General features: G+C 44.7%; 1 protein-coding gene and 1 pseudogene across 1 annotated transcript; one reads left to right on the forward strand and one right to left on the reverse strand.

The window, feature by feature from the left end:
• Positions 1-693: 693 nt before the first annotated feature.
• On the reverse strand, positions 694-1,403 carry LOC110299574 (small ribosomal subunit protein eS19 pseudogene; annotated as a pseudogene).
• Positions 1,404-6,823: 5,420 nt separating this feature from the next.
• Positions 6,824-13,629, forward strand: LOC147002393 (zinc finger protein 669-like). The gene is made up of 5 exons (XM_085843482.1): positions 6,824-6,958; positions 12,177-12,303; positions 12,512-12,572; positions 13,154-13,280; positions 13,495-13,629. Exons 1-5 carry the CDS (start codon positions 6,956-6,958, stop codon positions 13,627-13,629), a joined length of 453 nt encoding a protein of 150 aa, XP_085699608.1. The 5' UTR covers positions 6,824-6,955.
• Positions 13,630-14,067: the final 438 nt, after the last annotated feature.

A 14,067-nucleotide genomic window follows, 5' to 3' on the forward strand; every position in this document is an offset into this window, starting at 1 on the left:
TGCTGAACATGTTTGTGAGCTCAGGGTTTAGTGGTGGAGGGTTTAGCTAGGGTCTATTGTGGAAGAACCATGTCATCTGTAGTCGGGATTTTGTTTTTACTTCTTTCCTTTGTCTTAGTTAGGGTTCCATTGCTGAAAAGAGACACCACGACCAAGGTAACTCTTTTTTTTTTTTAAGATTTGTTTATTTTATGTATGAGTACACTGTAGCTGTCTTCAGACACACCAAAAGAGGGCATCAGATCCCATTACAGATGGTTGTGAGCCACCATGTGATTGCTGGGAATTGAACTCAGGGCCTCGGGAAGAGCAGCAGCCAGTGTTTTTAACCATTGAGCCATCTCTCCAGCCCCCAAGGTAACTCTTAAAAGGGCAAACAGTTAATTGAGGCTGGCTTACAAGTTCAGAGGTTCAGTCCAGTATCATCATGGTGGGAAGCATGGCGGGGTACTGGCCAACATGGCAATGGAGAAAGAGAATTCTGCATCTTGATTTGAAGGAGCCAGAAGGAGACTGTCTTCATGGGCAGCCAAGAGGTGAGTCTCTTCTACACTGGTGGAACTTCCACACTAGGAGATCTCAAAGCCTGTTTGCACTTTCTCCAACAAGTTGGAGAATGGGAATGCTACCCTATTCCAACAAGATGGAGAACTGAGCACCATTGAAATACTTTGAGTTTTTCTTTCTTTTTTTTTTTTTTAGAAACAGGATTTCTCTGTGTAGCCCTAGCTATCCTGGAACTTGCTTTTAGACTAGGCTGGCTTTGAATTCACAGAGATCTGCCTGCCTCTACTTCTCCAGTGCTGGAATTAAAGGTTTGTGCCACCACTGCTTGGTGATTTTATTTATTTTTTTAATGAATGAGGCAATTTATTAACCCAGCATCCTTTGTTCTAATGCTTCTTGTTGGCAGCTGCCACCTGTCCAGCGATCCTGTCCAGATCTCTGTCCTGAGGTGTTAGCTTGTGGCCCCCATCTTGGTCCTTTTCCACCATTTTCAGCCCCTCCAGGGCTTGGAGGATCCAGCGGGCCACACTCTTAGAGTCTCTGCTGAAGTGGCTGGGCCTGACACCATTTCTCTGACGTCCTCTGTAGCCAACCCCTGCACCACCATGGAGGTACAGGTGCCGAGCTTATAGAAGCAGCTCGTGTGTAGAACCAGTTCTCATCATATGGGGCAAGCTCTTTATGTTTGGCTAGCCATTAGGGGACTTTCAGCGTCCCGGACTTTTTGAGAAGGCTGCCAGAGCTCTGACTCAGAACTCCTGCTTGTTAACATCTTTTACAGTAACTCCAGACATCTTGTGGTGCCGCAGACCCTCTGGGTCCCTTTGTCTGCGTGGACAGGGTCTCTAGTCGCAGGTGGGCAAGGCATCGGCCGGTGACAGACAGACCAATACGTGAGATTGTGTAGAATCTGAATGTATTGTCACAAAGTGAACACCAGTCTTTTTTTTTTTTTTTTAAGATTTATTTATTATTATATGTAAGTACACTGTAGCTGTCTTCAGACACTCCAGAAGAGGGTGTCAGATCTCATTACAGGTGGTTGTAAGCCACCATGTGGTTGCTGGGATTTGAACTCCGGACCTTCGGAAGAGCAGTCGGGTGCTCTTACCCACTGAGCCATCTCACCAGCCCAGTGAACACCAGTCTTATATAGTACAGAAAATACAAGGGGTAGGAAGTCACAGTAGGCAAAGTACATTGAAGTTACCTGATACAAAACAAAGGAATGACCACAAAGGGACTTACAGGAACCAGGTAGATGTTTACAGTAAAGATAAAGCAGTCCTGCCTAGGGTCAGCTTAGTGACAGGCAAGGATTTCACACCCTAGTGCTATACCTTTGATCCTTGTGAAGGCTAGCACCAGGGGGTTCTGCTCTTAGCAGGCCTCATGAATAATGCAATATCACACACACCCCTATTTCCTAGGCCTTGCTAAATTCTTATATGAGTAACTTTTAAGTATCTGGAGAATCTCCATTTGTCAGCATTTGCAATGCAGCCTGTACTGAAGATTTCTATCTCAGTGGGATTCCCTGGCTCTATTGTGGTATTCCCTTGTTTGGGTGAGATTTGCTACTGTCCTTAGTAAATATTTTGCAGACCAGCTCTGAGCTACTGGCTCTTTTGTAATGCTTAGTTATTGAATAGGTAACTTCCTTACTGCATTCCTGCTGGATTCCAAGCTCTTCGGCTTCTGGGACCTTGGAACACTGGGGAGACTTAACTCTATCGGAATTTAATCTTAAAAGGCACTTATAATAAAATACTAAAAGAGAGCTCGTGGTTCCATACACCAGACTAACACAGGAATAGGGTCTGAGTATATGGGTAAATGAGAACTCCAAAGCTCTAGGAGGTGAGTTTCCATGAAACTCTTCCTCGTGAGTGCTTCCAGACTTTTCAGCCTGTCAAGCAGACTTGACTGGAGTACGTGGCAGTGTGGCCTCTGTGCTGCCATCCAGGGGAAAGGGAGATTTTTAATTTTTATGTTTTAACCCAATAACAGTCCTTTTTAGGACATTGTCACCAGCACTGCCATTTTGGAACCTGCTTTGGATTTAACAAAATGGACTTGCTGTTGATTTACAGTTCAGAGGTTCAATATAGATTATCATCAGGGTGGGAAGCATGGCAGCGTTTAGGCAGCCATGGTGCTGTAGGAGCTCTGAGTTCTACGTCTTGACCCACAGTCAGCAGAAGGAGACTGTATGTTGTCACACTGAGCATAGTGAGAGCATTTAAGACCTCAGAGCCCCTGGCCAGGCCTCCCCCCCACCCCCGAGCTCTCAGGGATGGATTACCAACCAGAGAGTACCCATGGCACTGACCGCATATGCGGCATAGGATGGCCTTGTTGGACATCAGTGGGAAGAGCGCCCTTTGGCCTGAGGGTGTTCAATGCACCAGTGTAGGGGAATGCCAGGGCATGAAGGCTAGAGTGGGTGGATAAGAGAGCACCCTCCTAGAGGCAGGGGGAGATGGATGGGATGGGGATTTCTGAAGGGGAGACCTGGAAAGGGGAAAACATTTGAAATGTAAATAAAGAAAATATCCAAGAAAAAAAAAGGAAAAATAAATGATCTGAAGGGGACATAGGAGAACCAAAAGTTCTAATTAGGGAACAAGGAGAAAGGCAAATATAGAGAGAAGAAAGAGGTTAATATTACAATAAGGAAACAAAAATGTCATAAGAAATTATACTATTAACTATCTACCTAAAGGACCTACAGTGCATGTAATTTGGTATATGAATATATAAACTTTTTACAAAGAAAAAAGACCAAATCCCTGCCTCCACAGTGACACAATTCCTTGAACAAAGCCACACCTCCTCCAGATAAGGCCATACCTCCTAATATACCTATAATATTCAAACATATGAATCTGTGGGGGCCATACCTACTCAAACCTTCACAGTGGGCTTTGAGATTTCAAAAGACTCAAGTTATTCCCTCTCCACCTTCAGCTTGCAGGTCAAGGTGTTAACTCCCAGCTGCTGCTCCAACTCCCTGTGCACTTGCTCCCCACCATAGATTCCAAACCTCTGAAACTCTGAGCCCAATTAAATGTTTCCTTTATAGATTTTCAGCCTTGGTAATGGTGTTTTGTCACGGTAATAGAAAAGGAACTGAAATTTGGTACCAAAAAGTATATAACACTACTTACTGTGACAGAGAACCCTGACCATGCTGGTTTTTGGAGGAATGGAGAAGACTGGGACTTTGGCATAGGAAAGGAGTTGTAACTTTGTAAGCAGGTCTTAACAGGATGCAAAACAGCATGCTGAGAGCTCTGTATACTGGAGGCAGAACTTAAGAAGTTTCAATATTGGCAAAACTGGGCTAGAGACCATTCTTGGCAAAAGAACATGGCTGCTTTCTGCCCATGTATGAATTTGCTTGAGACTAACTTTAAAATTAAACTAATTTGGTTATTAGATCTTATGCAGAACTGTAATAATACACACACACATACACACACACACACACACTTCAGTCAGAGTTTCTCTGAGTCCTGGCTGTCCTGAAACTCACACTTTAGAATGGTCTGGCTTTAAATTCTAAGATCTGCTTGCATCTGCCTTTCAAATGCTCAGATTCAAGGAGTGCAACCATGCCTGGCCCCAAAAAAGATAATAAACATTAATTCTGTTGTGTGGTTATTATTTATCTTAATACAGGTCTACAGTGAAAAAGAACAAGTGGGGCCAAAAGAAATATGGACTATACAGCTTCAAGAAAAAAAGAATGTCAGAACAATTAGTGTTGGAAACAAGGTTTGTGCTGAAAGAGAAAAGGAGACCAAGGCTGGGGAGATGACCCAGAGGTTGAAAACACTGGCTGCCTCTACAGAGGACTTAGGTGTCATTCCCACATGCTGCTAGTACTCAGCCTTTCTCCGTCTCGCAGGTTCCATGCTGCCAAAACTAATACCACATAGGAGATGCTTACATATTACTAAGTCAAGCACCCATAGGGCAGCTCTGTTTCTCCAGTTCCAGATGATGCCCTCTTCTGGCCTCTCTAGACAGCTGACACCCATGTGGTACACAGACATACATGTAGGCAAAACACTCATACACACAATATGAAAATAAATCCTTAAAAAATAGAGGAGCTGGGTAGCAGTGGTGCACACCTTTAACCCCAGCACTTAGGAGGCAGAGGCAGGTGAATCTCTGAATCCCAGACCAGCCTGGTCTACAGAGTGAGTTCCAGGACAGCTAAAGCTACACAGAGAAACCCTGCCTAACAACCAAGAGAAGGCAGGGATGGGGAGAGATCAAGGCAAGACCTAATTTGTATTGGGATAAAGCTCTCATTGTCTTGTTCTATTCTGTGTAAGGAAATAGTTATATTAGTCTATAGAACAGAAGTTACTGTTCTCTTTCTGTGAGTAGACAACCATGACAATGGCAACTTATAGAAGAAAGCATTTAATTCAGACTTATTATATATAGTTCAAAGGGTTAGAGTCTGTGGTCATTGTGGCAAGAAGCATGGTAACAGGCAGGCGTGGTGCTGGAGTCGTAGCTGATAGCTTGTATTCCACCTTAAGCCACCAAGCAGGCTGGCAGGCAGACACCCACATCCACATCCAGAGAGAGAGTTGGGTCAGACAGACAGACTGGGCCAGGTGCTGGCTTTTGAAACCCAAAGCCCACCCTGAGCAACATGCTTCCTCTAATGAGGCCACACTTATCCTTCCTAAACAATCCATCAACTGGGAACCAAACATTCAAGTATATGAACATATGGGGGCCTGCCACTCAAACTACCACAGGTGCCTCTGGACAAGACCCTACCCAGCTAAGCTTCTAACATGTAAAAAGGAAAAGCCTGAGTAAATTTCTATTCCCCAAGACCATGACAAAGGAAAACGGCTGCAAATGTGATTCAGTGGGGCCAGGCTCCATCCCAGGAAGGCAGCAGAATTTGGCCATGATGTCTGTGTGGTTCTGACTTTAGAGTCATGAAGTCTGTAACTATGGAGAGTCTATGGCAATGTAGTCCCTGTATGGAAGGTACTGAGAAGCTATTGTGAGTCATTTTGAGATTGAAACCTGGATTTCGGTGGAGATCCTAGAGCCATGAGACATCTGCCAAGGAGACAATTGTCTTGAGCCTTAGAAGATATTTGGGCCTTTAAATAATGTTGAGACTGTGAAAGTCTATGGAGACTTTTGACGGAGGACTAAAGGCATTTTGCATTATAGTACGGTCTATGGGGGCCAGGGAGTGGAGGAAGGTGGTGGTTTGAATGAGAATGGCTCCCATAGGTCATGTTTCAGTTTTTGGTCCCCAGTGATGGAACTGTTTGGGAAGAATTGGGTGCAGCCTTGTTGGTGGAGGTGGTCTTCGAGGTTTTAAAACACTTGTGCCATTCTCAGTGGATCAAGGTGTGAGTTCTCAGCTATGCTCCAGCAGCCTGTGGCCAACCTTAACTATACCAGCATGGGCTGTTACACTCTGCATTTCTAAGCCCGGATAAACTGTTTTATAAGTCACTTTGACCATGAAGTTTTATCATAGCAACAGAAATGTAACTGTCAGGCAAGTGCCCTTAACCACTGAGCGATCTCTCCAGCTCCTGTTTTTTTTTTTTTTTTTTTTTTTTTTTATCATCTCTAATTTTGTCTGTTTGTTTGCATTGGGTATGTGCATTTGTGCTGGCTAGTTTTATGTCAATTTGACACAAGCTTGAGTCATCAGAGTGGGGAGCCTCAATTGAAAATGTCTCTATGAGCTTGGGCTGTAAGCAAGCCTGTGAGGTCATTTTTTTAAATTAGAGATTAACGGGGGGAAAGCCCACTGTGGCTGGGGCCAACCCTGGACTGGTGGTCCCGGGTTCTCTTAAGTAAGCAGCCGTATTTGCAGACAGTTTGGAGTCACCCGATGTGGGTTCTGGAAATTGAACTTGGGTCTTCCGAAGAGGAGCAAGTGCTCTCAACCTCTCAGTACCAACTGGAACCAGAGTGGTCTGACTGCTCTCCTAGGTCTGAGGCACAGGGTCCATTGTATTAGACACTGAGTTGGTAACTGGACTGCTTACGAGAACCATCTGATACCCTGTTAGACTAGGAAGTGCTTGCCGAGTTCACCGAGACAGCAGGGCCCAGCTCTCCAAGAACAAGAACAAGTTCTGCGTCAATGTAAATTCTCCTGACCATATGCTGGAGTAAAAGGCAGGCAGTCCAGGGCAGAGACTGCCTGGTCATCACTTCAGCTCCTGCTGTCAATCAGCAGTCGCTGGGCGGACCTAGCCAATCAGGGCCTTCAAACTTACACCGCTCAATCAAGAGCGAGGTAGGGCGGCGGGAGGCGGATTTTCTCTGTCCGCAGTGCTGTAGACTGAACTCCGTGGCTCAGGGAGGCCCCGTGGGTGCGTGTGCTGCGCTGTGGCCGCCGCTGTGAGGGGAGCACGGGCAGCTCGGAAGCCGCGACATGGTGAGCGCAGGGCCGCTGTCCCAGATGGAGAGGAGTGGCAGCTATCGGTAGCTCTCCGCTTCTGCGGAGCTAGGCCCGCTGCGGTTGGCGGCGACTAGGTCGCTGCGGCTGTGTCGCTCCGCCCTTCGGCCGCGTCTGCGCAGAGCTCAGGGCGCCGCAGGGGAGGCCCCGCCCTCCGTGTCGGTGGCGTCACGGCCACAAAGTGGTTTTTGTGTTGTACCCGGAGGCTGCGTGCTGAACTCCAGGTCCTGCCGGTTCCCCCGAGTTGTCTTCACATATTGGTGGAGAGTCCACTTTGAAATACTTTTGTGGGAGTTGTAAACTCTTTAAGTTTTTGCTTATTTATGCCTATGTTGGATAGTATTTGTGAAGACAATTACTCTCCTGAGTTTAATTTGCTCTTTTAAAAAAACATTGACTATTTTTTGGGTTTAATACTGTTTTGTAGATAAATTAGTTTCCAAATATCCGTACACTATTATGATCATTAAATTTCTTTGTAAAGATAAAATCTTTTATTTGTGTACTATTTATTTAGAATTGTCTGGAACGTTGAGGGTTTTTTTTCCCCCTTTACATATAAACCTTAGAACGACTTTCTGCTGTTACACAAGATGTTAGCATTTTTGTTGGGATTGTGTTTTGAATTTATAGTGTAAATTGAGGAAAGCAACATCTTGGTGTTGTCTTCTATTTACTAGGCCACTGCATATTCTTACTTATTTGATTTTTTTTTTTTTCTTTTTTCTGGACACTGGATCTCTCTGTGTCAGTGGTTCTCAACCTTTTGGTTAAGACAATCAGAAAACACCAATTCCCAATGGTTTTAGGAACTGAGATACTGCTCAGTTACATTACAATTATCACATAGCAACAAAAATAATTTTTTGGTTGGGAGTCACCTCAACATGAGGAAATGTATCAAAGGGCCGCAGCTTTAGGAAGGTTTAGAGTGACTGCTCTATGTATTCCTGGCTGTATGGGAATTTGCCATGTAGCTCAGGCTGGCATTGAGTTCACAGAGATCCCTCGTCTCTGGCTCCCAAGTGCTGGAATTAAAGACCTGTGCCACCGTGCCTGGCTTGATTCATTTTTGAAAAAGAAATTTATCTTCATCCAAGGATCTTTGTGAAATTTAGTATATGCTTCTCTTTGTGTCTCCTTTGAGCTGTGGTACTACATACTCGGGGAAATTGCTAACCATTCAGTTGCTCATTGCTATTATACTGGAAGATGGACTTCTTGTGTTAATCTTGTATTCAAGAAGGTTTTTTTTTTTAAGATTTATTTATTATTATAAATAAGCACACTGTTGCTGTCTTCAGACACACCAGAACACATCCCAGTGGTTGCTGGGATTTGAACTCAGGACCTTTGGAAGAGCAGTTAGTGCTCTTACCTGCTGAGCCATCTCCCCAGCCCCCAGAAGTTTCCTTATTATTTCCTTGAGTTTTTGTTGGTCTTGGAATTTCCTATTTGAAAAGACTTGTATTTTATGTGTTATACTTAACAATTTTATTTTGAGATTCTAATACAATTAAACATTTCTCCCTTCATTTTTTTCCCTCCAAACCTTCTTCCATAATCCTCCCTGCTCTTCTTCACATTTGTGGCTGCTTCTTATTCCATTAATTGTTGTTGCATGCTTGTAACCTGCTCAGTCCATGGAATGTTACCTGTGTGTATGTGTTCAGGGCTGACTGTCAAGCACTGGACAAGCAAGAAGTGTGCTCGTCCCTGGGGAAGAGAATCTCTCCCACTCCCAGATTTCCTTAGTTACCTGTAGTCCTTTGTGTAAGATTGAGGCATTGTGGGCTTGTCCCTACCCAGCTTCTCATGTCCACTGGTGTTATCTTTGCTCAGCTCATGTCTGAATTGACTTTATGTGTAAGTGAGATTATTTCTAGGAGACCCAGTCTCACAGGAAACTCCCTGATCCTCTGGCTGCTATATTTTTTCTACTCTAGACTCTTACTTTTTAAAATCTCAGTGGCTCCCCTGTCCTGTTCTCTTTCCAGTTGTAGCATCTTCATTTGGCCTTCATGCCTTTCCTAACCCCTATGACTTGGAATGGCTGGCTCAAGCTTACTGGCTTTCCCCAGGGCTACCCACCAGGTTGTGCTTCTCGAGGCTCTGGTAGACACACACAGCCACTACCACTGTCTCTCCCTCAGTCCTACCTGGCTGCTGTGAACCTCTGGAAGGTGAGCAGCTTGCACTCCGGGCTTACTTCCATGCTGGAGAGAAAAACCCAGCTCATCACAACCACTGGACCAACTTAGTTTTTTCCATTTGCACTGTCTTGCCTTTTTTGCTTCATGTGAGCCATTCTTAAGGTTTTACAGGGGGCTGGAGAGATGGCTCAGTGAGTAAGAGCACTGACTGCTCTTCTGAAGGTCCTGAGTTCAAATCCCAGCAACCACATGGTGGCTCACAACCACCCGTATGACGCCACCTTCTCTGGTATGTTTGAAGACAGCTACAGTATACTTATTTATAATAATAAGTCTTTGGGCCTGAGGGAGTGGGGCCGACTGGAGCAAGTAGAGGTCCTAGATCTAATTCCCAACAAGGAATTGAAGGCTCACAGCTACATTGTACTCATATACATAAAATAAATAAATGTAAACAAAAGGCTTTCCAGCCTTGTGGGAGTTCCCTAGCTTTGCACTTGCCTTTCTGTCCACTTTCTTTAAGAACTACAGCTTCACATAAGTCTTGCCTCATTTACTTCAGGTGATATGGGTAGACCGTGTTCTTAGCTCTGTCCTTCTTTCAGCTCCTTTACAGACCCACTTTAGCCCATCTCTGAGATCCTTCAATGCTTTTCCTGCATCCTAAGTATCGAGTCCCTCTAAGTAGCTCAGCAAAGCCACTAAAGCTCTGCACCATGGTCAGGGTTGTTCCTGAATTAGCATCTTTCTTTAGTTCTCCAGTGAACTTTGGCGTCTTGTCTGGAGCTGGGCATCCTGTAGCACCGCTCTCATTCCGGATGCTTACATTACAGCATTCCTCCCTCATGCTTTCTCTTTACGGACTGAAGTCTCTTGGGTTCTAAGGTTTTGGGTACCAGAAAACTTGCATGCTTTTTTTCCTCATAAAGAGGTGTTGGCTTAGCCAGGCAGTGGTGGTGCACGCCTTTAATCCCAGCACTTGGGAGGCAGAGGCAGGCAGATTTCTGAGTTTGAGGCCAGCCTGGTCTACAGAGTGAGTTCTAGGACAGCCAGGGCTACACAGAGAAACCCTGTCTCGAAAAACCAAAAAAAAAAAAGGAGGTGTTGGCTAGTTCATATTCTCTGTCTTTCCTGCTTTCTTTTCCAAATCGGGCTAGTGTAGAGGCTAGCAAACACATGTCTGTTCCATGTTAGAATTCCTCCTCCAACAGCCACCTCAGCCGCAGACACATTTCTTATTACACGAAGCGGGGTTGCTTCCCAGGCAGCTTGCTGGCAATCTGCTCGTACGTGCTGCTCTGCAGGGCTTACGGTATTTGTGCTGGCAGCCAGCTCTTCCTAGAGAGTATTCACATGGCAGAACCCAGTCATGAAGCAAGCATGCCATTTCCTCCACATAGGAGAAGACTGACAGCATGGAATTCTCTGCCCCCTACCCCTACCCCCCAGAAGGGAATCCACCTTTTAAAAATGTTTTTTCCTCTTTTTTTTTTTTAATTTATTTATTTATATGAGTACACTGTAGATGTCTTCAGACACACCAGAAGAGGGCATTGGATCCCATTACAGATGGTTGTGAGTCACCATGTGGTTGCTGGGAGTTGAATGCAGGACCTCTGGAAGAGCAGTCAGTGCTCCTGACTGCTGAGCCTCTCTCCAGCCCCAGGGGTTCCATCTTACACTACCTATCCCATGACATGTGCAATGTCTACCATAGTGAGACGGCACACTACTATTAACACATAGGGGAGAGCAGCCCTATCAGAATTTCCTTCACCCTCAGCCTGGTCAGCCTCGGTTGCAGGCCTTCTTAACAATGCCAAGACCATGAAATCACTCCTCCCACACTCATCGAATCTGTCATTTCCTGTTCTGTTGCCAAGTATGTTGTGTGAGTCTTCCCTGCAGAGACATAACACAAATCCTTCTCACCTCCACATGGGGAACAAGGACAAACCAAAGTAACAGTTCCACCAGTGTCCATCTTGGTGACCCAGTGGCTCTGTTGGGTTTCCTTAGAGGCATGTGGCTGAGGAACTTTCTAGAGGAGCAGGGTTGAGGAAGGTCACCAGTGTCATGGGAAGGCCTGTCCTGACACAGGACTCAGGAAAGCTGCATCCCGGAGCACTGTGCAGGATGTACTGTGCGGGACTTGCAGGCCACTCTACCACTGGACAGGTCTCCTGGAAGTCATTTGCCACTTCTATACATTTAGAGAGCGGCCTGTGAATCTTGTAAATTCCTGCTTTCCCAAAGCAATGAAATCACGTTCCAACTCTCCTGAGTTTCAGCTTCCATCCAGGAAGGAATGTTTCCAGTTGGACAGAATTGCTGTGTTACAGCCTGTAGATAATTTAATCTTTTTAAAAAAATTAATTTATCTTAACTTTTATTTTTTTGAGGTAGGTTTTTCTGTGAAGCCATGGCTGTCTTGGAACTTGCTCTGTAGACCAGGCTGGCTACAAACTCATACAGATCTACCTGCCTCTGCCTTCTGAGTGCTGGGATTAAAGGTGTGAGCCACCATGCTCAGTCTTATTTACCTGTTTAAGTGTTGTGATACCACACATGAAGTGTCCACTAGAGTAGCTCATTAGACTCATGAGCCACAATTTTCTTGCTGAAGGATAGTGGGAATTTAGGAAGTTTCCTAGTATTGGCACAAATCATTTGTGTTGAGTGATTTATCCTTTATATTCGTGTGAACCCTATCGAAATGCTAAGTTCCCTCATGCCATCAAACTTTAAATGTTGTGAGGAGGAATTTCTAAGAACAAGCAGGCTCTTGAGTGCTAATGTTAACACTGTCCCGGACCCCAGAGGGAGGACCGTGAGACAGGAAGTAGAAATCACGTAGACAGAGGACTGGGGCAGAGCTGCAGCACATCCTATGCCCTGAACCCAGTAATGAGTGCTGCTACAGTGCCGCTCCTTCCGCATCCCTCAGTGCTTGCTTGCATGACGACTTCTGTGTGCTAGAGGACATGTGTGCGTCCCACACAGTGGGACGAACCTGTTGTCAATCAAGTATGTGCCATGTTTAGGTCTCAGTGAGCTTTGAGGACGTGGCTGTGCACTTCACCCGGGACGAGTGGGCTTTGCTGGATCCTTCCCAGAAAAGTCTGTACAGAGATGTGATGCTGGAGACCTGCAGGAGCCTCGCTGCCATAGGTAAGGCTATCACCCTACCTTCACTCTGTAAATTAGGGAGCAAGTGTCTATTGGTATCTATCAATGCTCTTCTGGAATTGGGGCTATATTGAAAGGGAAGAATCTGGTGAACAAATCAGCCATGTTTTCTGTGGATATTGAAGGTAGAAACTAATTCTTTCAATGATCTCTAATAATTTATCCCAAATTTTCTGGGAATGCCTTATAGGAAACAGATGGGAAGAGGAGAATGTTGAAGACCATTATAAAAATCCCTGGAGAAATATGAGGTAATTTCTATCAAAAAGTTGAAGCAAAGGAACTTGAAGGAATTTTAATATTCCATGAACATTTAAGAAAACAAAAAAACAGGGCTGGAGAGAAGCCTTAGTGGTTAAGAGCACTGACTGCTCTTCAGAAGGTCCTGAGTTCAAATCACAGCAACCACACGGTAGCTTCAACCATCCGTAATGAGATCTGACGCCCTCTTCTGGGGTGTCTGAAGACAGCTACAGTGTATTTACGTATAATAATAAATAAATAATAAAAAACCCCAAAATCAGCTTTCAGTTGTTTGATCATTAGAAAATTTATACCTACATTACAACACTAAAAATGTGTGCTGAGTATAAGAGCACCTCAGGGTTTGCAGAGGATTTCTCTTGGAAACGCTCCTAGGACTTTGTATCAGTGAATGCTCCTGTTCTGATTACTCTTCTGTGGGAGCCATGCTATAAAGCCATCAACCTATTTGGTGTCACATGGGCCAGAAAGCACATACTTGGCCTGATTTGGGGAGCAGTGTATGACACAAATCTAATAAGCAGTACGGAGTAAAGCACCTGTCTCTAACAAACTTGTCCTTTTTCAGTGGTTCCATGTCAGAGACGCCCTGTGAGAGGACAGAAGATGATCAGATTGAAGAAACTCTGACATGGATCTCAAACCTTCATGCAAGCATGACAGTTTTTCCAGGACTAGCACCATATGAATCCCATGTATGTGGCAAGGCTTCGACGAGTCACTCATCCTCTGATAGGCATGCCACATCTCTCCCCTGTTATAAACCACGTGAGCGTGAGGACTGTGGGGCCAAGCAATATGACTTGAACTCTCTTACCAGCTTTCAAAGGTGTACGGAAGCCCACACTGGGAATGGGTCTTGTGAATGTGAGGTATGCTTAAGATCTTCCTGTTTTCCAAATCCATTAGGAATACATCAAGAGGCTCACAGTGGAAAAACACCCTATCAATACAAGGAGTGTGGAAAGAACTCTGTTTGTGCACATGGAGGAAGCCCTACTATGGGAAAGTTTTATGAATGTAATATATGTGGTAAAGCCTTGAGCTCCTCTACTGCCCTTCAAAGACATGGACTAATTCACACCGAAAGACTCTACGAATGCACGTATTGTGGTAAAGCTTTTAGATATCCCAAATACCTTCGATTACATGAAAGAATTCATACTGGAGAGAAACCCTATGAATGTAAACAATGTGGGAAAGCCTTTAGATTTCCTGGTGCCCTGCCATTACATGAAAAAATTCACACTGGAGAAAAACCCTATAAGTGTAAACAGTGTGGGAAAGCCTTTAGATTTCCTGGTTCCTTGCCATTACATGAAAAAATACACACTGGAGAAAAACCTTATGAATGTAAGCAGTGTGGGAAAGCCTTTAGGCGTCATTATCATCTTCAGTTACATGAAAAAATTCATACTGGAGAGAAACCCTATGAGTGTAAACAGTGTGGGAAAGCCTTCAGACGGCACAGTCATCTTCAGA

This window comes from Mus caroli, unplaced genomic scaffold, assembly GCF_978045245.1.
Source record: "Mus caroli unplaced genomic scaffold, Mus_caroli_1 scaffold_10, whole genome shotgun sequence".
NCBI classification, from domain to species: domain Eukaryota; kingdom Metazoa; phylum Chordata; class Mammalia; order Rodentia; family Muridae; genus Mus; species Mus caroli.

Excerpts from the sequence above, each read along its gene's own strand:
- LOC147002393 (XM_085843482.1), top strand. Across the intron at positions 12,573-13,153 it reads AATCCCTGGAGAAATATGAG|TGGTTCCATGTCAGAGACGC; the intron begins GTAATTTCTATC and ends GTCCTTTTTCAG. Across the intron at positions 13,281-13,494 it reads TAGCACCATATGAATCCCAT|GAATACATCAAGAGGCTCAC; the intron begins GTATGTGGCAAG and ends CAAATCCATTAG.